The 22,021-nt window shown below is 46.2% G+C and overlaps 2 protein-coding genes across 2 annotated transcripts; one reads left to right on the top strand and one right to left on the bottom strand.

Moving 5' to 3' along the window:
- The first annotated feature begins 17 nt into the window (after positions 1-17).
- On the top strand, positions 18-16,052 carry LOC123025887 (kallikrein-14-like). Its single transcript, XM_044435012.1, has 5 exons — positions 18-118; positions 11,042-11,231; positions 13,586-13,839; positions 14,391-14,527; positions 15,900-16,052. The coding sequence occupies exons 3-5, from the start codon at positions 13,710-13,712 to the stop codon at positions 16,050-16,052; spliced, it is 420 nt and encodes a 139-aa protein (XP_044290947.1). The 5' UTR covers positions 18-118; positions 11,042-11,231; positions 13,586-13,709.
- Positions 16,053-16,685: 633 nt separating this feature from the next.
- On the bottom strand, positions 16,686-20,274 carry CTU1 (cytosolic thiouridylase subunit 1). The gene is made up of 2 exons (XM_044435011.1): positions 19,773-20,274; positions 16,686-17,742 (listed from the first exon to the last, which is right to left on the bottom strand). The coding sequence occupies exons 1-2, from the start codon at positions 20,272-20,274 to the stop codon at positions 17,198-17,200; spliced, it is 1,047 nt and encodes a 348-aa protein (XP_044290946.1). The 3' UTR covers positions 16,686-17,197.
- Positions 20,275-22,021: the final 1,747 nt, after the last annotated feature.

The raw sequence follows: 22,021 nt of genomic DNA, 5'->3' as shown, positions 1-22,021 counted from the left end.
CCCCGCCGCGCCCCTTTCCTCTTCTTGCGCATGCTGCCGCCCGCCAGGAAGGCCGTCAACGGGAGGCTCCTATTGGCCGCTCGTCTCCTTGGACGGTGACGTAGATACATCGCGCTGGGTGGGGTTTGTTTTCCTTTTCCTCACGTTGGCCAATGGAGCGCCGGGGCGGGGTTACGTTTCCTAGGCGGTGCTGAAAGCAGCTTTCCTCGTGATGCTGCAGCAAGAAGGTCTAATGCGATTCCCCATTTTTTTCCCCTTTAGTTTATCCGGGACTTTGCTTAGTCTTTGGTTATAGATTAGCATAGTTCTCCCTTATTCCTCAAATGCCTTATTTTTAAAACCTGCTTTCACGCACTTATAGTATGATTCCCTCCCCTTTTCAGTTAAAGCATTGATTTAAAATAAAAGTAGATAATCTCCAGGTTTCAGTCCATCCTGTTAATGCCACTTTGTGTTAATTGTTTATTTAGCATTTTTAATTTATTTATATTTTAAGATTATTGCAGCATTCCTACACACAGAGTGGGTACCATAAACTTACAGAGGCTTGCTTCTAAATGAATGTGTATAAGTCTGCATTGCAGATTACACTTCACGGTGATACAGATGTTTATTCATATCCCACCTTTGTTCCTCCAAAGAATCCAAGACAGGTTACATAATCCTGCTTCTTAGAGAACTGTGAGAAGTAGACTGGTCACATGAGTCTGACTGGCCCACAGTCACCCAGTGAGCTTCATGGCTAAGTGAGGACTAGAATGTGGTTTCTTGAGCCTTGCTCCAGCATTTTAAACACTACATCACACTGGCTGCCATTAGGCAGATATAATTTTATCTGTGGCCATTCTGCATTTCAGCTTATTACTTGCCCTTTATATCTTAACCAAAACCTAATATAGATGGGCACAATAACACATCTTTTAAGGGAAATGGTTAAGGACCTACATTTACAGAAAGAGTATGTGTATACAAATTACCACTGAAATTAGTAGAATTAACATTAAAATTATGTCAAACATGCCAGGTTAAGATTATGTTGATTCATGATTTCAAGTCCTTTATGTCTCTGTTCATGAAAAAAAAAAATCCTAGAGATCTTAAATTTTTAATTAGAGCAACTACATTAAAAGGGTTGCTAGATTTTATTAAAACTGGATTTTATTAAAAATAGATGCAAAATGCTTAAATTATAAATGTAGTTGTCCCGGCATCAAGTTCCTATTTGCATTCCTCAAAGAAACAGGCATAGATTTGGGAAATGCATCTTCACACTGATTAATCTCAATATGAAAGAAAAATATTATAAAGTACTTGACTCTTCTGTAGTGCAATCCATTGCATGTTTAATGAGAAGTAAATATCTCACTGTGCTCAGTGGGACATATTCTCAGGAAAGTGTGCATAGAATTGCATCCTAAAATATACACAAGCTACAGTACAATCTTGTGCACGTCTAGTCAGAAGAAATCCCAGTGGTGCATGAGTTTTTTGATGTACATGAGCTCATCTTGAGGGTCTGCACAGAAGCACACTAAATAAGCCTCCAAAAATTCAGGCAGCTGTGTTGGACCCTAGATAGTTCTGTGTGAGAGTGTATTTTAGAAACACCTAAGTTAATATCCTTGCTCAGCCATTAGGTTTACTTGGTGACATGACACCAGCTATTCTTTCAGCCTAACCTAGCTAACAAAATGTGTGTATAGCAGGAGCGCTGTGTTAAAAATTTCATTACCTGGCACTAAATACTGCCATTTACATGTATTTTAGGTATATCCCAGAGCATCCATTTGTGCATTTTTTTAAAAAAAGGACAAAAGAGAAGCCCAATCAGTATTAAATATGCATATTTTGCATATTATGCATAATTATGCCCTCCCACCCCTTGAGATCAGCAACAGATGCCCTTCTCTGGGAACCCTCTGTGAATGATATTAGGAGGGTGAGTACCCGGAGGAGGGCTTTCTCTGCGGTGGCGCCCCATCTATGGAATGCGCTCCCCAGAGAGGTCTGCCTGGTGCCGTTATTTGTTTTTTGGCACCAGGCTAAGACCTATGGTTAACATACCATAGGTTAACTTTGGGTTATTTAAACTACAAACAACTGAAAGTGTGTGGACATCATGCTAAAAACCTGCAAAAGAGGTGTTCATAGTTTGTTTCTGCAAACCAACATTGGCTCACACAGAGTACACAACCCTGCAAATCATGGTTTCATTAAACTGTGGGCTAATTAACCCATGCTTTATTATTATTTATTTCATTTCCATAGCTCCCAGTAGCTGAAGATCTCTGGGAAGTTTAAAACACTTCCTAGAAAAGGCCTGTAATACAATGAAATACCACAAACATTTTCCAAAATATAAAATTCAAAAACAATTTAACAGCTAAAACAAGAATCCAGAATACAGAACAAACGTGCTCTACACACCTGACTTGATGAGTGCCCCTCGAGTCACTAAATATCCTGGGATGTCTTTACGTGTCTCAGCATTTCTCTTCACCTGGTGTTGGGAGGGCTGACACAGTTGGCTCCAGGCAGGGCTCAGTGGAGAGGTCATTCCACTGCTGCAGGGCACTGCCAAGAAGGCCGTCCCCTTGTCACTGCCTTCTGAGCCTTGCTTGGAGGGGGCAGGTGGTAGAAGGCCTCAAATGTTGATCATAGTGCCCACATAGATGGCAGGGGGCAGAAGCCCTCCATCACTTTCTTCTGTATTGAAATTCCAAGCGTTACTTGCCCCCGAATGTTGCTGTGACTTGTAAACTGGGTCTTAATCAACAGGGGTTAATGAATACGGACTGTAGTGTCCAGAATCAAGGCAATGTATCACTGTAGACAATGTGCAATCCCTGAAAATTATCAGCAATATCTCTAGTGCTTTCAAAGCTTCCGCATGCCTCACTGGGGACTGGTGAAGCTAGTGGGCGGGGGTGGAAGGAGGACAATGTGTAAATGTTCATTCTGCAGTCCTCTGGATGTTCTATTATTAGATGCCTTTCAGCAAGAAATGCCTATAAGCTCTTGAGGTCAGGAGGCAAAAGAAATATATCCCCCCTGCAGCTTTTTGCTCATTATCGATAGCCTTGTCCTTCTAATTTGGCTAATCCCATGTAAGCTATTGACTGTTAATTTGCAACAACAAAGTCCACAGGTTAACTGTGCACTGTATGAAGATGTGCTTTGTTTTGTCTGTCTTTAATACCCTGCCAAGCAGCTTTATTGGATGAGCCCTTACAGCTTGCAAGTACCATCTTCAGGTGATAAGCATCATTTGAACATGGGCAATCAATAAGCAACTCATCTCCCTTCTTGTGGCAGATACCCAATTTTATTAATATGCTATGGCCAAACTCTTGTTCAAAGGCTTCCCGATATCCTGCAGACCAGAACCTCAAGCTTCAATAGCCTATTTTTGTGTTGATTTCCAGTAACTACCCTCTCCCACTGTGTCCTTCATGTCATTACTGACCTGGCAAGTGAGTACTTCCCTTTTTCTCTTCAGTTCTGCCTGCCAGGTAACATGTTTGTATTGAATAGATGTTACCTGACCCTGTGAGCTCAGTTCAGGCCCCTTTTACCACACACAGCTGTTCATTTTACCCTTAAAAATGCCCAGGAAATGCTCTTTACTTTTTGGTGTGCATGAATGTATTAAACCTAACCGAATGGCCAAACACTTCCACCCATTCCTTAGAGGAATTTCCCTCTGAAAGCATTACTCGGTGTCAAGCTACATTGGATGTTAATTTCTTCTTTGCATCCACTCATTTATTGCCAAAAGAGGAAACAGATCTGCATGTGAGTGTGGATTCACGTCTAGAAAGAGTTGCTGGATTTTAAGCAGAAATACAGGACATCTCCCCGTAGTGGGGAAGACCAACCACATGTCCTGTGTGCCTTGTTTGGTCTTGGGGTGGGTGCTAAGAGCGAGTTCAAGGTTCCTGCTCTCCCTTGTTAGAGCATTCACACATTTTTAAAAAGTGCATGTTAACAATGTGTTCCAGGCTGACCCTGTAAAGTTATATTCAAAATGGCTCTGATCCTTCCCCCCCGCCCCCGATCCACTCCTTCACTTTGAATTCAGGAGACACACTCTCCCTCTCTCTTTCTCCCCCTCCATAACCCTTCATAAGAATGTTAGGAGAGCCTCCTGAATTATACCAAAGGTCTATTTAGTACAGATTCTATTCACACAGTGGCCAGCCAGGAGTCCTCATTGGAAAGCCACAAGTAGGATATGAAGGCAATGGTACCTTTCCACTTGTATTCCCCAGCAAATTTCATACATAGGCACACTTCTGGCTTTAGTATATAGCCTCCATAACCATTAATAGCCAAATCCCTGATAAATTTGTCTGGTCCTTTTTGAAGCCATCCAAGTTGCTTGCCATCATTACATTGTGTGGCAAACCTGTAGTGTAAGTAAGTGCAGTGCAAAGGAGTACTCCCTTTTACCTGCCCCGAATCACCCTCCAGTCAGCTTTATGGAAAGACCCTGGGTCCTAGCATTAGGAAAGATGGAGGAAAATGCCTCCCTACCCATCTTCTCCCCACCATGTATAATTCTGTACATCTCTGGCCTGTCTCCGCATACTTGCCTTCTTTCTTAAACATTCCCTGTAACCCACAGATGAGACGCTCCAGCCCAGGAACGCCTGGGCTCCTTCCTCTGGTTGTGCCCACTTATTTTCAGCTTGCATTTCCTTTGTACAAGTTAGTGTTCCTTTTTGTTCTCCTCATCTGGGCAAGACTGGACACTATTCATTGCCTGTACCGTTGACCCCTTAGACATGGTGTTGCTTTTCCTGACCTGCTCTATACATGCAAGCTGAGCTTCTATTATTGTCTTTTGCAGAAATGTAACCATCTTGACCACCCCTTTACTTTCCTGTTTACTTTCCCTTTACTCTAAGGAGGTTTCCCTCTTTGAAATCAAGTGTAACTGTTGGACCTCCTTGGCAGTTTCCCATTTAAAAACAATTAAACGTGATAGCCTTATGGTCAATATTTCCTGTTCGTTCAACAACATTCACATCTGGCAAAATCCTGGGCAGCACCAGTCCAGGATCACCTCCCTCTCATCAGTTCTTTTAGTCACAGTCATGAAGAGTACAGAGAAATTTGTCATGATTGGAGCATGCATTAATTTAATCAATGTGAGAAAAATTAAAGCCGCACATTACCATAATGTTGCCTTGCTTGGATGCCTCCCTGATTTCATTTTCCCTCCTAAGATCACTCTTAATTTTGATCAGGAGGAGAGCAGCATGTCCGCCAGCACTAAACTGCAGTTGGAGCCTGCTGGCATTCCCCGCAGTGAATCTGCAGAGATGTCTCCCATTTTTAAAGTTTCCAGTTTGCTTGACATCACGCATCTTTGATCTCTGCAGCAGCAGCAGCTCCTCCAGTATTCCTGGGCCCTTCCTTCCTATAATGTTCATATCCACAGGTGACCGTGTCTCTCCCACTCCTAAGACTTCACCCATTTAATTCTTCAGAACTAGCATCACAGCGAGTGCCTGGTGAGGACACTTCAAAGAAATAGATGAAGCCCTAGGGCAGTGGTCAGAGGAACAAATTCATGTCTCTGTCAATGATTTACTTCGAGCTAGAGCAGTTGTGTAGATAAGAATGCATCCCCTAGTCACTTGCCTTCAGTATCATGGAGCAAGTCTTGAGCGTGGTGTTACTTCTTGCTTCTGCAGGTAAAAGAGCTGTGAGTACATGTGCGTGTTTATATAGGCAGAAATTCATATGCCATTCATAGATGGGTGAAACATGGGGTGCGGTGTTTTGTGTTGTGGTATGCACCATGTGACTGACTGCTGTGTAACTGTGGGGGGATATTTCATTCAAGTCAAGTGGACATAAGGACTGTATTATTATTTCTTTTATTTGAATGGATACTCCGCCCTATCCTGCAAGATCGGGGAAAGGAACAACTCGCCATAATCTTTTAGCCTTTTTGATCAGTGAATGTATCACTTCCCAGAGATCTGGAAACTCCTGTTCACCCAGGCTGAGACGCTCACTGGCACGGTGCATATCCATTTTCCGTACATTCTCTTATTCTCGGACTAACCTCCCTAAGAGAATTGTTACAAGCTTAGATTGAGGTACCTAGTGTGCACTGACTTGAGCTCCTTGAAGGAAGAAATGTGAGAAATAAATCAACACTGTGAATTGTGATAGGAAGCTAGTTCGGATTTTGGAAAGCCAGGGAATGTATTTCAAGAGCAAACAATTCCTTGGGATCAGTCTTGGAATGGTTTTCAAAGGCAGCCCAAGAGAACACACAGTGCAAAAATAAAATAAGGGAACTTGGGGGGGGGGGCTTGCCATATAAGCTTTGTGCTAACAGGCACCTTGTATACAAATTTAATAATAAATAAAATAAATATATGCATGTGTAGGCAGCTTGTTGTGAAAACCTGCCACACTCGGGAAAGAAGAATGTCAATGATCCACTTTTTCCCTCTTCAAAAACACACATGGTACTTGAGAAAACTCCCTGAAGGGCCATTAAAGAGTATTTGTTTAATCATATGGGAGGTTCAGAAAGTTGAAGAAAAAATGCTGATAGTTAGAAGAATCTAGTTATGGAAACCTTATGAGCACTTGAGTTCAGGATTTTAAGACCACGGTCTTAAAACAGGCGGACCATCCTAAAAGTGGGGGCTGACATAGCTCGCCCCATTACAGTATATGGTATGCCGAGTTTTAGAAGCACACGGAGTTCTCTTCATGGGAAGCGATGGGGACGTCCCCATAGTGTACACTGGACAGGTTTGCCAAATCACAGCTTGTTCGGTAAAATATTAGAAGTGAACAGAGTAACTGTTGGCAGCAAAAATGGACTATTAAGAAGCAAATAACAGCTTATTCCTAAACATGTTTATTTGGAGGATAATCTTTTGAGTTAATTTACTTCCCTTTCTGTTCAATGAGTTTACTTCCCAGAAATTGTACTTAAGGTTGCAATACACTTTTCATTTTCCCATTCTGTCCTAACCCACCATCTGTCTCAAAGGTTTGAGATGAGTCACAGTACTGTAACTCATAAACAGAAATACCCATTCACAATACTGTGCTGGATTAAAACACCTGCATACCTGCTTAACTCCTGAGGGAGAGAGAAGAAATGAACAAGCCGGTCGGCTAGGAATCACCCTGAGAATACAAAGAATACATGGAGGAAATCAGAATTCTAATTTTAATTCTAGGCCTGACAGATGCAAAAGCTTTCCATATACCTGTCACAGTCGTTTCAGTAGTGTTGTGCCCTGAGGGAAAGCACAGTGTATCAGGAACACGCAGGGTTGGGGCGTTTGTTTCCTGGGCTCCCTGTTCTCATAAAATGGAATGGTCATGCCACATCTGCGCTTGAATTGTTTCCAGGGAGTATTTTTTTTTTCAATTTAGATCCTGCCTTTTTCCTACAAAGGACTCAAGGCAGCTTACATCATTCTCCTCCTCCACCTTATCCCCACAACAACAACCCTGTGAGGTAGGTTGGGCTGAGAGTCTGTGACTGGCCCAAAGTCACCCAGTTGACTCCATGGCTGAGCGGGGACTCGAACCCAGATCCTCTGAGTCCCAGTCCCATGCTCTTCACCCCTGCACCACACTGGCTCTCATATTTTTATGGTTCCTTGGCCTATGAGAGTTGACCACAAACATGCTGTTTTGGGAAACCACTCTCTTTTACAAGCACCGTCATGGCTATGATGCTGAAGGGTTGTTTGGAAGGAAAAAAAAGGAGATGCACAAGCTGTGGAGGGGCATGTTGAAAGCAGATCTCGGACCGAGGCCATACTAGAGCTCCTGGAGGTCATTACTTTCCTACAATCATTTGGAAGTGGATTTCAAAAGATGGTTCCAGAGGTATATTATCCTACAATACCCATTCCATGGCCAAGACTCTTCTGTTATTATTTACAAAGAAGTCCTATTCAGCAATGGTTCCCTGCAACAATTTAAATTGGAACCTTCTCACTGCGGCTCCTGCTTCTAATTAGTTCCTGTTCAGTATGGCAAACTGAGTAACTCTTTGTTAGTCAGTTTCTGTTCCCTGCTGCAAAGCAGCTTTAATTGCTGATCTTCTCTTACTTTTCCTTTCTTTACCTTGCTTGGATGTTCTTTCTTTCAAGAAAGAAACAGAACAGCACTATTAAAAAGTTAACATGATCAGAAGAATACAGAGATATTGGGTGGGTTCACAGGATTGTGGGGAAAGAAGGCAATTTGTGGCATGATGGTGTGAACCAGGCATTATGGAGACAAGGGTTGTGCTGCACAAAGATCAGAACAGAAGACCACTTATTTGTTAGCCTCCATGATTCATAATTCTGCTTAATGGGAGGATGGGTTAAAAGAATGATTCTCCAAGGGATTGGTCATACCTTTTTCAAAGACCGACCAAATATCTGGCAGTATCCCCTGGTAAGCAGCCCTAACCCCTCAACCAAGCTGAAAAGCTCAAATGAAAATCTCCAGATTTACTGCAGTGATACAGAAAGGCAGCTGTATACACATGTACCAAGTGCTCCTCTAGACAAATACTACTCCAGTAGGAAAGCAATTTTACATTTGCATTTTAATTGAATCATACACTGGAAAGTTTGTTCTCCTCAAAAACATGTCCCTTCTTAATCCTCTCCCCAAACATACACAGTATTTTTTACTGGTTCATCATACACTCCAGAGGTCTACATATCATTGACAGAACCCAGAAGTTACTTCTGTGCTGAGAGCTGTGTTTGGAGTGATAATTAAAACAGAAAAAAAGACTAGATTTCTTTCATTCCACCCTGTTGTTACCTGATGTTGATTTTACCATAGAATTGTCAACCTAATTCAGTACATCCCCAGTTTGTAATCTAAAGTTAAGGATGGTAGGAAGAAATTCCTATTATTACTGATTCACGGTTGGGCAATACCTGCGATAGAATCAACCAAAATTCCAGAAAAATGGGCAAGCTTTTGAGTTTGCCAGAATTCTCCATCAGCCTAGTAGAGGATGGGAACCTGAATATGTCTGAAGAACTCAAAAGCATACACATTTTAGCATTTCTGGGAAACTCAAAAGTGTGCGCATTTTGTCCTAATAAGAATATTGCCCAACTTTGGATATTTTTTCTCATGGACTCCAGAAAAAAGAATAATTAATATAGCTCAGGGCTGGTTTGTAATCTCTGGTTATTCTAAGATTCCTAGCTGTATCTGGAAGCTCTGATCTGATTGTGGCAGAAGTTTTCCACTACCCATCTGGAGCGAAGGCCGACGGTTGTTCACACTATGTAATGCTGCAGTTAAATTACCGTTTCTGGATAGCTCCATCCCACATGATTTTGGTGGGACTTGAAATATGTCACGCAGCCCTCTCATCTGGTCTCCACATATCAGTGAAGCTGTGCTAGATGTCAACACACAGAAGTAACAATCTCACAGCTCAAAGAATATGGAGAAGCACCGTGTAAACTGCCATGGTTCCTTGCAAGAGCAAAACAAAGGTGGGGCATAAATATAATGCAATCACCACCACCATCATCCACAGAAAGCGTGGCATGAGGTTTTTGGTGCTGCAAAATGATCCTCTTGGCAACCAAAGCTGCAGGCTGGAGCCATTGTATTTGATGCGTCTGAAGTGCCCCTAGAGCTGGTCTACAATCCAGGATTAAATTATTAGCTGTTAGGGTCAGTGAAGCAGATAATGTGTTCATTTAAGTTACGATGGCCTCCCAGAAGAGAGCGATTTGGGGGCATTGCCAGAACCTATGAACCAGATACGGCTGAGCTGCCTGGTCAGAGCCAACCGCTGTCATTCTCAGGCCAACTAAGGTTATGGAATTCATTGAGGTAGCAGTGCTCCTGTAGAAGAGCTTGCTGTTGAACAAGCCTTACCCAGAAGTCTAAGGTGGAGGATTAATGGATTTGACCGCATTCTGCCATTGAGATTTTTAAATGCGGTGCTCATTTCTAAGTTTTACTAACAGCAAAGAATACTGACTTCTTGAAAGACTTTATTAAGTCTTAGGAGGGTTAAGGGTGATCTCCTAAGGCTGACTGACTGTGGTGGCCCAGGGGAACATCAGTGCTGGTGGCAAGAGCCCCTCCCACAAACGTGTTTCAGAATGGCCATTTGCATAAGCTCTCAGGATTAAAAGAAGGGTCATGACTGGGGTCCAGTTGGTGTCCAGTTGTCTTTCCCAGTGACAATGATATAATATTGATTATACCTACCCTGAAAAGAGTGCTGTGGCAAGGGAATGTACATAGTTCGGCTCTCTGCATATACTGTACGCAGAAAGTCCTCACTGGGTTCAGTCCCTAACTCCAGTGAAAGCTGGGCTATGCTAGGACCCTGGAAAGCTGTTGCCATTGGGAGTAGCCAGTATGAGGCTTTCTTGGTTTAAAGAGTGCTGGTTTTAAGACATAAACCCTGGGATACATTCCTTTTCCCATATGAACCTACAGGACCCCTTTAGAAACCTTCTGCTGCCTGCTCCCTCCAAGAGTTCAGCAGGGGTCAGTCCAGGACAAGGCCTTTTCCCATTTATGGGACCCCCACCCCAAAGAAGCCTTGCCTTGCACTGACAAGGTCATCTTTTCAGCACCAAGCCAAGATGATCTTCCCAGGCATTTGGACGTTAGTTAGGACTGAATTTTGATTTGCTTTTGTGGTGCATGTTCTAGACTGTAGGGAGAGAAAATTTTGGGCGTTGTGGATTAACACTTTTTGTATTGTATTGCTTCTACATTATGTTTTTATGGCATTTGTAGCACTGTTTATTAGGGTCTTGTTTTATGCATTACGGATTTCAGTACTTGTCTACTGGCTTTTATGGTACATATAACGATGTATTATCAGTTTAATAAACCAATGAATGAATGAATGAATGAATGAATGAATGAATGAATGAATGAATGAAACTATTATTCTGACCTGGTGTAGCAGGGTTCTGTGTAGTAGCTCTGCGGTTGTGAGGCAAGAAGGGAATCTAATGGTACCGTTACTGTATTTGACACCTGCTCCCGTCCCCAGATATGTGATATGGTGGTGCTTATGTCACAGTGCCGCCATCTCAGACCGGGAAGCGCATCATTGGGGGAGTGGAGTGTAAGCCACACAGCCAGCCCTGGCAAGTCTTCCTTTTCGATGCCAGCCGAAATCGGTGTGGAGGAGCCCTGATTGACGAGTCCTGGGTGGTCACAGCTGCACACTGTCCCGGAAAGTAAGTTTATGGGCTCCTGAGTAGAAAGAGGAGTGTGAGGGGAGGGAGGGGGTAGCTGCAGCTCCCAGGGTATCAGGGGCTTGCTCCAAAGCCAGTCCAGCAAGAGGTTGCCACTGCCTCCTAGGGCTGCCTCAGTCTGAAACGTAGAGAATCACCTTAGAAAGCTCTGCACTTCGCAGCAGGGCTTAATTGGAATAAGGCTCATGCTTTCAAGTATGATTGGTGGCATGTGCATTTACAAGACAGAAATAGCATGCATCAAAAATTGTTTTGTGTTTTTACACCGAATACTGGATACTGTGATTTTTTTTTTACTCTTACTTTTATTTTCATTCTATTTTATCAATATTGTTGTAATCCATCCCGAGATGTTTGTGATGGGACGGTATAGAAAAGTTTTAAATAAATAAATAGGTCTTTGGAAACAAAAGTTCATGCTGAAAATGACGTTTGGCTAAACCAGTGAGAAGCAGAGTGGCAGGGTGGACTGGGAACCCAGGAATTCTGCGTTCACTTGGCCCTGAAGCTCCCCAAGTGACTTTGGGCCATTCACTCACTCTTGGCCTAACCTGCCTCACAGGGTTGTTGTTGTGAGTATAGAATGCAGCTATGCAAGTCCACTTGGGTTCTTCACCAGAGGAAAAAGATAGGATAGAAATGCATTATGCCTGACCCTGCCTAACTTTGGAAGCTCAGCAGGGTGGGGCCTGGTTGAAATCTGGATGGGGGACTTAAAATGTTGTGAACCAGCCAGAGGGCTTCACCTACGGGCAGCATAAACATGTAATCATCATCATCATCCTGTCTATATACATCCTGAAGCACAGGACTTCAAATAGGACAGGACTGGAGAGGCACATGCTGAGAGAAAGATGGAGACAAATTGAAACAATTAAGGGCAAGAATAGCCCTCCTGGCTTTATAGTCAAGAGCCTCGGGCAAATGCGAGGTGACCCTCCAAAGCCAGCAATCCCCAGGTAGCCAAAGTTTTGTGAGGCTCTCCTGGTAGGGCAGGGTGGAAGGCTCTCACAGAGGCCCCACTGAAGCGGTTCGGTCCAGCTGGCTAGAGCTCTGCTCGAAGGCAGAACAGCACACGGCCACGTCTGCGGGCCATCTCACAAGCACGTGCAAGGCCGTCCTCACAAAATGGAGCTTTTACTAGAATGCACAAAGAAAGCGGATTTCTGGACACGGAGGATAATGTGTGTTTTAATTAAGATTATTTTATATGGATTTTAACTTATAGTTTTATCTATGTTGTAAGCCGCCCCGAGGCTTCGGCGAATGGGGCGGCATAAAAATGTTTTAATAAATAAATAAATAAAATAAATGTGGGAGGGCGACCTGGGCCACAAACACCTGCCCTAGTAAAGCAAGGCATGGAGGGCAAGAACAGATGGCCAGGCTTCATCCTGTACAGCGGCCTTCCCAGGGTGGGTCTCTACAGACATTGGGAATACAGCTCCCATCAGCCTCAGCCAGTAAGGTCAGTAGTCTGCTAATGGGAACTGGCTGGCAAGAGCATATTATGCCAGTTCTTTAAATCACATCAAAATAAGGTAGTGAGGATGCACACCAAAAAAATGAAAATGAAACCTACACCCAAATTCTGAAACTGAAATTGTGGTCTCTCTAAATTTATACTGAGCAAGCTGAAGAGTGTCAATGTCAGAATGGACAGAATGGACGGGGATGAGGAAGAAGGAACAATTTTAAAGGGGCACGTGCACAAGATTTACGCAGCCTTGCAAGAACTGTGTTTCACTGACAGCCGTCACTGTATTAGCCGGTGGCTGACCTGGCATGAAGCCAGAAGGTGCCAGAAGATACTCAGGCATGTATGTCAGGATTGCCCAAGGGAGGGGCCATTACCACCATCATTTACCTGTGAGTCTGCAAACTGAGCAAGGAGAAAGCTCACCTGGACGGCTTTGTGTATCAGGATGCTGCTGACTGGGATATGACCGCTTGAAACGGATGCTGAGTTCCCAGGCATTGGAGGGAAATCTAACATGTCAGTTTGAGCAGGTTCAGACCGTCATGACTTTTTCAGAAAATGCAGTGTAGCCCTTCCAGGCCTATATTGCATCAGACTGCAGGAGGAGGGAGGGTAAATTGGAAGCTCCTGTGTGTCAAAACAGATAAACAACCCCAACAACGTGAAGAGAACTATTTTGTTGGGAGGAAACCTAGGCAAACCGGGGCCTGACATTCTAGCTTTCCAAAGGCTGACAATATTTGCTAGGGTGGCAGATCCAGCCCTGGTTTCCTCCTCTGAAGTGGCTGTCTAGGAAGGGTTGCGCCACAGGGCTGTTCTGAACAGCTCTGAGCCCTGGTTTCTGTCTGCTGCATAGTTCCCTCACCGTGCACCTTGGGAAGCATGACCTGCGCACACACAATGTGGGAGAACAGCACTCCAAGGCAGTCAAGAACATCCGCAACCCTGGATTTGACCCTCTGTCTCTTTACAATGACATCATGCTGGTGCAGCTGGACCCTCCTGCCATCCTGGGTGACACAGTGAAGACCATCCCCATAGCGAAAGAGTGTGCATCCCATGGGACAAAGTGCATGGTGTCAGGCTGGGGCACCACTGCTTTCCCAAAAGGTAAGGAGGAAGCCCAGGGGCTACCGATTTATCTGCAGGAGCAGAAACAATGTGGGGATAAGACTGAGAGCAGGAGAAGAGTGTTATAAGCCACTTTGAGTTCTTTGTAAGAAAAACAGCGGGATATAAATCTAAAAAAGAACATCAGCACCCCCAGTTAAAAGGATGTTGGATAAAGTGCTAAGAAATCCATCTTTCTTTTTTGGAGATCTCAAACAGCTACAGGGAATGTTAGAAGAGACACAAGTAGAAGCATCCTTGACCTTACTCAAAGGAAGAGGACTTCATGTGTTCGTATTGTATTTCCAGCTTTGAGCTGGGATAGGCAGAATGCAGCATTTTCTGAGTTAAAACTTCCAGGGGGCCCTGCCAGCATGGTCAATGGTCACGAATGCTGGGAGCTGGAATGTGAAACCTTGCAGAGTCTTTCTGCCCATTCCTGGGCTGGGGAATCAGATTTAAGGCTTTCAAGGAGGGACCCTGAAGCTACAATAGCCAAGCCCTCCAAACAGTCTGCATGTTATCCACTCACTGAACGATTCCTCTTGCAGTTAATTATGCCCATACCCTGCAGTGTATGGATACCAACATCATGCCAAAAGACGTATGCAAATCCATATATGGAACCTACTTTTCAGACACCGAGATCTGTGCAGGGAAAATGGAAGGAGGCACGGACAGCTGCCAGGTGAGCATCAAAATGAGGGTGAACACCCTTGCACGAGTATTATCACCCAGTTGAGAGAGTGTTGCAAAATGGAGTGGCAGGTGTGTGAAAGGGCAGGCAGTCTGCTACTTTCAAAACTCTGCCAGTGGAAGGAGTGGGCACCTTTTTTTCAAAAAGAGTTCACCGGTGCATCCCCATTACTTCCAATTTCCCAGCCTCACTGGCTTCATGCAGCGCTGGCCACAGGTGCAGGAGTGCCTGCGGCAAGATCGCTCACTGGCCCTGCTCCCTCAGCGAGTCCCCCTTCTCAGCAGCTCTCCTGCAGGATGCAGTTAGAGAACGCAGCTTCAAAAATCAATTACTAGGAACAAAAATACTTCAGAAATTAAGCAGAACAAAAAGGGGCGTTTCAGTGGTCACCCTCAGAACATGGGCACCGGGGGGTTCACTGCACAGCAGAATCCTGCGACCCCCTATGGCTCAACTAGCAAGACTGAGGCCAGATTCAACACCATGAGGACTATAAAGCAGATGTCTCAAATCCACCCCTACTTCCTGGCTTCCTGTTCTAAGCCAAATAGCCCCACCAGCTTCACGAAGGCAAGATGCCCTAGTGAGAGAATACAGAACAATCATGAGCAGTCCAATTCTACCGGTGCATGTGGACCTTCCTTACTGGAATTATTCGATTGGCAGGTTCAAATCCAGGAAGTCCCCCCGGCACTCACACAACTTCTGCGTAATAACTTTTAACATCAGTTCCCAGTAGAATGCTAAATGGGCTGTGGAACATCCAGAAACAGGCAGCCTCTTACCTGATCCCACACAAAAGGTGCCAGGTTGTGACTTACCCCACCAGCACTGGACAACTCCGAAAAGGACTCGCACCTCACATGGCGTCTGCCAGGACTCACTGCATGAATGGGGTGTAGCACCTACCTCTCAGCGGGACTGTGGGTTTCACATCAAACTGTCCACCACAGAGTGACCGGCTGTAAACTGAGCCATGGACCGGCCCAGTGTCTGACTTTTTTCATACCGACAATGCTGTGCCTCAGTGGCTAGATGGCCTACACATTGATGTCTGAATAGAGATCTTTTTAACATTTCTATTTAAAATGTTTTTAACTTGTGTACATGCTAATATATATCACAGGTCCACCTGTGGCGTGCCATACGCTGCATAGCCACCACTGAAGCCCCCGCTCTTGCTCCTCACCCGCCTTCTCCTCACTGGTGCCACCTGTCTGCCAGAGGGAGCCCAGCGGGCGAGGAAGCCGTGGCAGCCCTGCCGCTCCTCCTCGCTCCCGGGGTTGCCCGTCTGACTAGGACATCTCTTTCCAAGGGCCACCCCACCCTTGCCTCTGACCATTTTGCTTTGACGAATCTGCAGGGCGATTCCGGCGGCCCCCTGGTTTGCAACGGGGTCCTTCACGGGGTCGTTTCATGGGGAGCTCTACGGTGTGCAGCCAAACAGCACCCTGCTATCTTCACAGAGATCTGCAAATTCAGGAACTGGATTGAGGAGACCGTGGCTGCAAACTGACACAAGAGGCCTACTGGCAAGGGCTGATATTCCCAGGACACGTACGGAACAAATGTTATTTTAGTCTTTGCTTCTTCCAAGATTCACTTGCCCTACCTTCGATCATTCCCGCCCACCACTGCAACCCCAGTAATGTTCATTTCACCATTTCTGGTGTGTTTCCTCAACTCTCTAGAGAAGCTGTTCAGACCCTGAACATTTTCTGTGCATCATACTCGTCTCCAAATCTTGCATCAAGCCTCCAATTAAATGACAAGTTTTACTTTACGTTTCATATTCAGTTTTGACTATCCAATCACAGGACCTTTGCGCACACACGTAACATCAGGTGGACAGCCTAACTGATGGATCAGAGAATTTTTAAGAGGCACATACCAGCTGTACAAAACTCGGGCACTTGACACTTCAGAGACATTAAATAGGACCTCTCAAATTGTAGAGCTCAAGGCTTACCAAAGCAACATTACCCACAATAATTGCGTGTTACTTGAGTGGAGAAGCTCTGGGCCATCCAGATGTTGCATTCTAAGTCTCACGAACCCTGAGAGTTGGCTAGGCTGACCTGATAAAAGGCAGCTCCTCACATCTCCCAATTCCAAAGTTAAGGGTTAAAAGAAAAGAAAAAATGCTGGATGATGGTTAAAACTTTAAGTTTAACGGGGTTTAAAATAAGTATTTTGGGAAAACCCCAAAGCCACCCAGCTACTCTTCTGCACTGGAGATCAGCTATAATTCAACAGGGGCTCCCAGCCATTCTATCCGTGCTCATTGGTTGGAGAAGTTACCATGACACTTAAGTGAGCAGCTGTGCACTCTGGATGTCCTTCGCCTGCAGCTCTTGCCAGCCCTGCCAGCATGGCCACCGGTTGGGGTTGGTGGAAGGTGTAGTCCAACCACATCTTCGGGGGGCAGAGGTCCACCTGAAATGTAGTGCATCCTGTGCCTTCTTAATTACACACCAGCAACATCTCCAGGAGTGGGACACTTGCGGCTCTTCAGAGGTTCCAGCTTACAACTGCGAACAAGCCCAGCCAGTATAGCCAGTGGTACACACTTCATTGGCGACGGCATAACACAGGTTGATTTCGGCCTTTTGGGACACAGAGGTATCTTTGCAGAAAGGAACCCCGTGGGGCAGAACAGGCTCAGAAATCTATTGTCCTCGGCCTTCTAGAGCCTTCCTCTTCCTGCAGGCGGGCCTCCGCCTTCTCCCCATCCAACAGAGCCTTCTGCAGGCGGCTGGGCTTGCCGATGCCCAGCCGAGGGAGGCCACGATTGAGTCCTTCGAGCAGCACGCAAGCCTTGCACAGAGGCTGGCTGGAGAGGTAGCCGCAGCGCTGGCAGGTGCCCTGGGTGGGCATGCGGACGTCCTCGCGCACCGCCAGGCGCTCGCCGGAGTGGACCAGGTCAGCCACAGTGCTGGGCCGGGTGGCCTCCAGGTCTTTGAGCAAGGCGCGGGCGTGGCCGCGGTAGGCATTGGGCGCGTACACACACTCGGTGCTGAAGTAGTCCAAGCCCTGGAAGTAGGCATACAGCACAATCTCCTTCTCATAGGCATGCTTCAGGGGCTTGCAACGGGGCAGGGCGCCCTCACCGCCTGTCAGGATCTCCGCACAGCGCCGGAGACGGCCCACGTCCCCCCGCAGGAAATTCATCAGCACCGTCTCCGCGATATCATCCGCATTGTGACCTGGGCAGGGAATTGGGGAGCAACAGGAGGAATCACAAATGAAACATTAAGCTGCTGGAGTTCTTGCTAAGCCTGGGCCATGGACCTCTCCCCCAGAGTATTATCCTCATGGTTCTGGACCCATTCTCCAGACCCCGAAGGCACTGGTGCCAATGGAAGGCTCCTTTTTCCATAAATTTAGCTGCCAGATGTGGGGAGAGATTTTTGGGGGAAGTTCAGCTGGAAAAGTCCCTTCCTTTGGCACTGTGCCTCCAGATTTTCTCCTCCATAAGGCAATTAATCTTGCAGGGGAACCTAGCAATGTACCTGATTACAGCCTTTCTGCCACTCCCCTAGTTGGGCAAGTAGGAAATCTACCTCCTGCACCAGGGATAGACAGAAGGGAAATCAGGACCCTCTCATCTCTCTCCGGGTGATCCACAGCACATCCTCATGGGCTTCCTGCCTCCCACTTGCTTAATGATAGCAACTACAGAAAGATTTTATTCTAGCCTTTCAAAATTACCCTTCTGAAACAAAGACAAATTAGGAGAAATCCAGAAGTTCTTCTTTAAAAATAGTAATAAAATACTGCAAACTCAGTTCTGCTACTGAAAATTATTTCCGTGGTTCAGTATATACTCCAAGTCAAGTGTAGCCTTGTCACTTTGAGCCGCTCTGCTTGATGGATCTTGAGACTCTACTTAAAACAGCAACACAAAACAGATTCTACCAGTTCAAAGTGTGCCACAGCTTCATAATAATCTACAAAGCACAACCAAGGTTTCACTGTCTCATGGTTCTGCCCTACATGCCTGGGATGAGGCATGGCTAAAGGGGCAGACAGAACTGTTGGCCTCCCCGTAGCACCTGGAAAAAGGCAGGAAGTTGCCAGGAATGGGGTCCATAGGTTTTAGCTGAAAACTGCTTAAGTGCCTTCCTTATACTGAGCTTATGTACTGCAGCACATAGTGTGCTGGACTGGGCTTCTGCCACCAAATTCACTTCTGCTCAGGAATGGGGAGGAGAAGCAAAGGTGAGGATCCTTTTACTGTATCATTACCAGCCGGTGTGCCCATTGAGGCGGAGTGATGCTCACCGATGCAGGATGTCAAGTTGGGGAAGGCTGGAGTAGAGATTACTATGTAATAGCACTTGTCTTTTTAGTGGTGGCCCCAGAGCTGTGGAATTCCCTATTGAATTATGTTTGCTCCCCACAGCAGAGGATTTTACACAGCATCTTCTCTGGAAGTGTGTAGACAGTGTATGAGCCTCAGAGCAGCTCTCAGTAATCCTTCACCTTTCTGTGTCCCTAATATTGCTTTGTATTCTTCCTTTTGTGTATTTTGCACAGTGAGAACACAGCCCTGAAAATGAAGTCCTGAAGAATTGCAATTTTCAATGGTAGTCCTCCAAGAGCCAGTGCCTTAAAAAAACCCATTACTACTACCTCGCTTTACAAACATCTACTGCAGTGATCTTTGCTATTTTTAAAGTGGGAGCCACTTTGGCAAAACATACAAAATAAAAATATTCAGTGTGAGAGCCACATTAATTCAAAGAAACACAGAATACTCAAATGCAAAACTCCTTTTACTAAATGCGAGAAAGTGCTTGTTACTCCTTTATGTTATGATTTTATGTAATCACCTCAAGAGTCTAGCGACTGAGCAAGCATTTCCAAGAAAGAACAAAACACTTAAACCGCCCTTTCTAGAAGCCCCATAAACCACGAAGCTTCCAATCCTCCGTGGGTTTAGCCAGAAGAATATCCTACAACTACCAGCAATGTTTTCCCTGTCTAAACTTGGGTAGGATTGCGCCCTGATTAACGATTGCGTTTTATGCTTTCCTATTACAGCATTAGGCTGTGGCGTCGGTTATTCCCTCTGCTGAGCTTAAGTACGCCAACAACCCGTGCGGAGTTATCTACACTCTGCACATGCTCGGAGGTCCCGCTCCTACCTCACGCTGAGGCTGAGGCTGAGCCCGGCCTCTTGCACGCCTGCCGGAGCGTGCGCGTCCGCGCGAAATGCACTCGAGCTCCCCACCTGTGGCGATCTTGTCCGCCCCGAGCAAGGCGGCGCCGCGGTCGAGCGCCTGCCGCCGGAAGACGCCGCAGAAGGTGCAGTTGTTCCGGGGGCCGACGTGCCGGGCGATGCGGTCCATGCTCCAGCCGTAGAGCTCCTGGTAGGAGACCACGTGGAGCGGCAGCCCCAGGCGGCCTCGGTTGCGGCGGACGGCGGCCAGCGAGTCGTCCCGGTAGCCGGCGATGCCCTCGTCCACCGAGAGCAGCAGCAGGCGCAGGCCGTAGCCGTGGCGCTCGTTCAGCAGGCGCAGCACGTGCGCCAGCACCGTGGAGTCCTTGCCGCCCGACGCCCCGATGGCCACCGTCTCGCCCGCGCGGAAGAGCCGCGCCGCCGTGACCGTGCCGTGCACCTCCGCCTCGAAGGCCGCCACGAAGCAGTCCCGGCACAGCGCCTGCCCGGTCTTGGGCCGGCGCAGCGCGGCGCGCCGGGCCGCGCAGCTCGCGCAAAGCACGGGCGCGGGCATGGCAACCCGGGAGGGAAGAGGCCCGCCGCCTCCGCCGGAAGGAGGCGGAGCGCGGGGAACTACAACTCCCGGCGTGCCTCGCCGTCTCGCGCAGGCGGCTTGGCTCCGCGCCTCCCCTTTCCCGGAGCTGGAGACTCAAGGGGTGCTGATTGCCGCCCTGGGACCATAGAGCGGGCGGGGGGCTTGCCATTCGCTTTCTTTTCGTGAGAATATGTCTTGGCCTGTCTTCCACCAGGGGTGTTCCGGTGGCGAGAAACGCGCGATAAAATTCACGCAATAGAAAACGGAGGCGGTGGCAAAACCAGTAGAAGCAGCATCAGCAGCAAAGAATCCAAAAGGCAGCAAACACCATCATCAAACAAACCCTGCACCAGGCAGTTGCCGTTTCAACCAGGGATGGACAAATTGGGGCCCGTCCGACGTTTTGGCTCACAACGGGGGCTGTGCTAGGTACTGATAAGAGCCAGGACACAGACCTGCAGGGCAGAAAGTTGGGCATAATTACATATGTTAATTTACATATGCAAATATAAGTGCATAATTGAAAATTATAACGATAGTTTACATGTTGTAGACATAAAGCTAATTCAAGTCTTGGTTGAGTTTGTTGGGAAAATTTGGATAAACCGTGTCTGAAAAGCATTACTCCTGTGTGCCTTTGCATTGTGGGATCAAATCCTGTCTTCCTTCTCAAAACCAAGCTGTCACTGTTTAAAATGCCACCCCCCCCCCCCCCCCTTTCCTCCCCCTTTTCCTTGGGGCTCCACCAACACGGCCCTTCAGTCCAAATATACATTGTAAATAGTAATTGTTGGAATTCAGTTTACAAGGAAGTATCTTTTGATAGCCCAGAGGCTCCATGTGCCCTGGCCAATTCAGAATGTCTAGAGTCTAGATAAGAGTCTTGAGCTTATCATGAATAGTTTCTAGTAGCTTGAATTTGCATGTCTGAGCAGACCTGGAGATGGGTTCAAGTTACTTAACTAAAGTGTCAATACAGGCAATTGGAAATACTGTAATCTCATTGTTACTGTGTGATTGACTGACATTTCTTTACCTGTTCTGTATGTGATGACCTCAGAATCTTACTGTAATCTCTGCATTCTGTCATCAATTGCCCTGTATCTGTGTACCTATAAATGCCCTGTAATGGTATTGAGGCTTTGCAGCAGAGTTCACCTCTGCCTGCCCGGTAATGCATGCATTATCGTGAGTGTACCCTGGGAACCTTGGGGGAAATACAATAAAGCCTCAGATGGTCTGGACGCTTGGTCTTTCCCACGAACCCGAGTTTTATTCCCTCTTCTCAAATTGAGATTCCGGGATTCTGACTAGTTCAGGACAGAACTGCACAATGTCCCAAACTGCTTGCTTAAAACGCGCCCTCTATGCAGCCACACTTTCCCCTGCTTTTTCATGCCCACATCCAGATACAGAAGATTGAGTGCCTGGGACAAGCAAGAGCACATCAAGTATTTATTTAGTTGCAAACTGATATGATACACTAGCCAGGGAGAGAGTAGCTCTGCAATGCAGACCAGTGGTTCTCAAAATTTTTGGTCATGGAACCTTTCTGAAGACATTTTTTCCCTGCAGAATCCTAACTCTATCCCTAATTTTTACTAAGCATTGTGAATCCACAACATTCTTCCTTCTTTCATCTGCTCCTATTGCCTAAGTGCTTTGCATAATATATTAGGTCTGGAAATAAAGAGAAAACATTTTACATATAACAAATGAATAAAAC

Source organism: Varanus komodoensis, unplaced genomic scaffold, assembly GCF_004798865.1.
Source record: "Varanus komodoensis strain SLA01 unplaced genomic scaffold, ASM479886v1 scaffold29_1, whole genome shotgun sequence".
NCBI lineage: Eukaryota > Metazoa > Chordata > Lepidosauria > Squamata > Varanidae > Varanus > Varanus komodoensis.
This window is presented reverse-complemented; position numbering and strand designations above follow the sequence as displayed.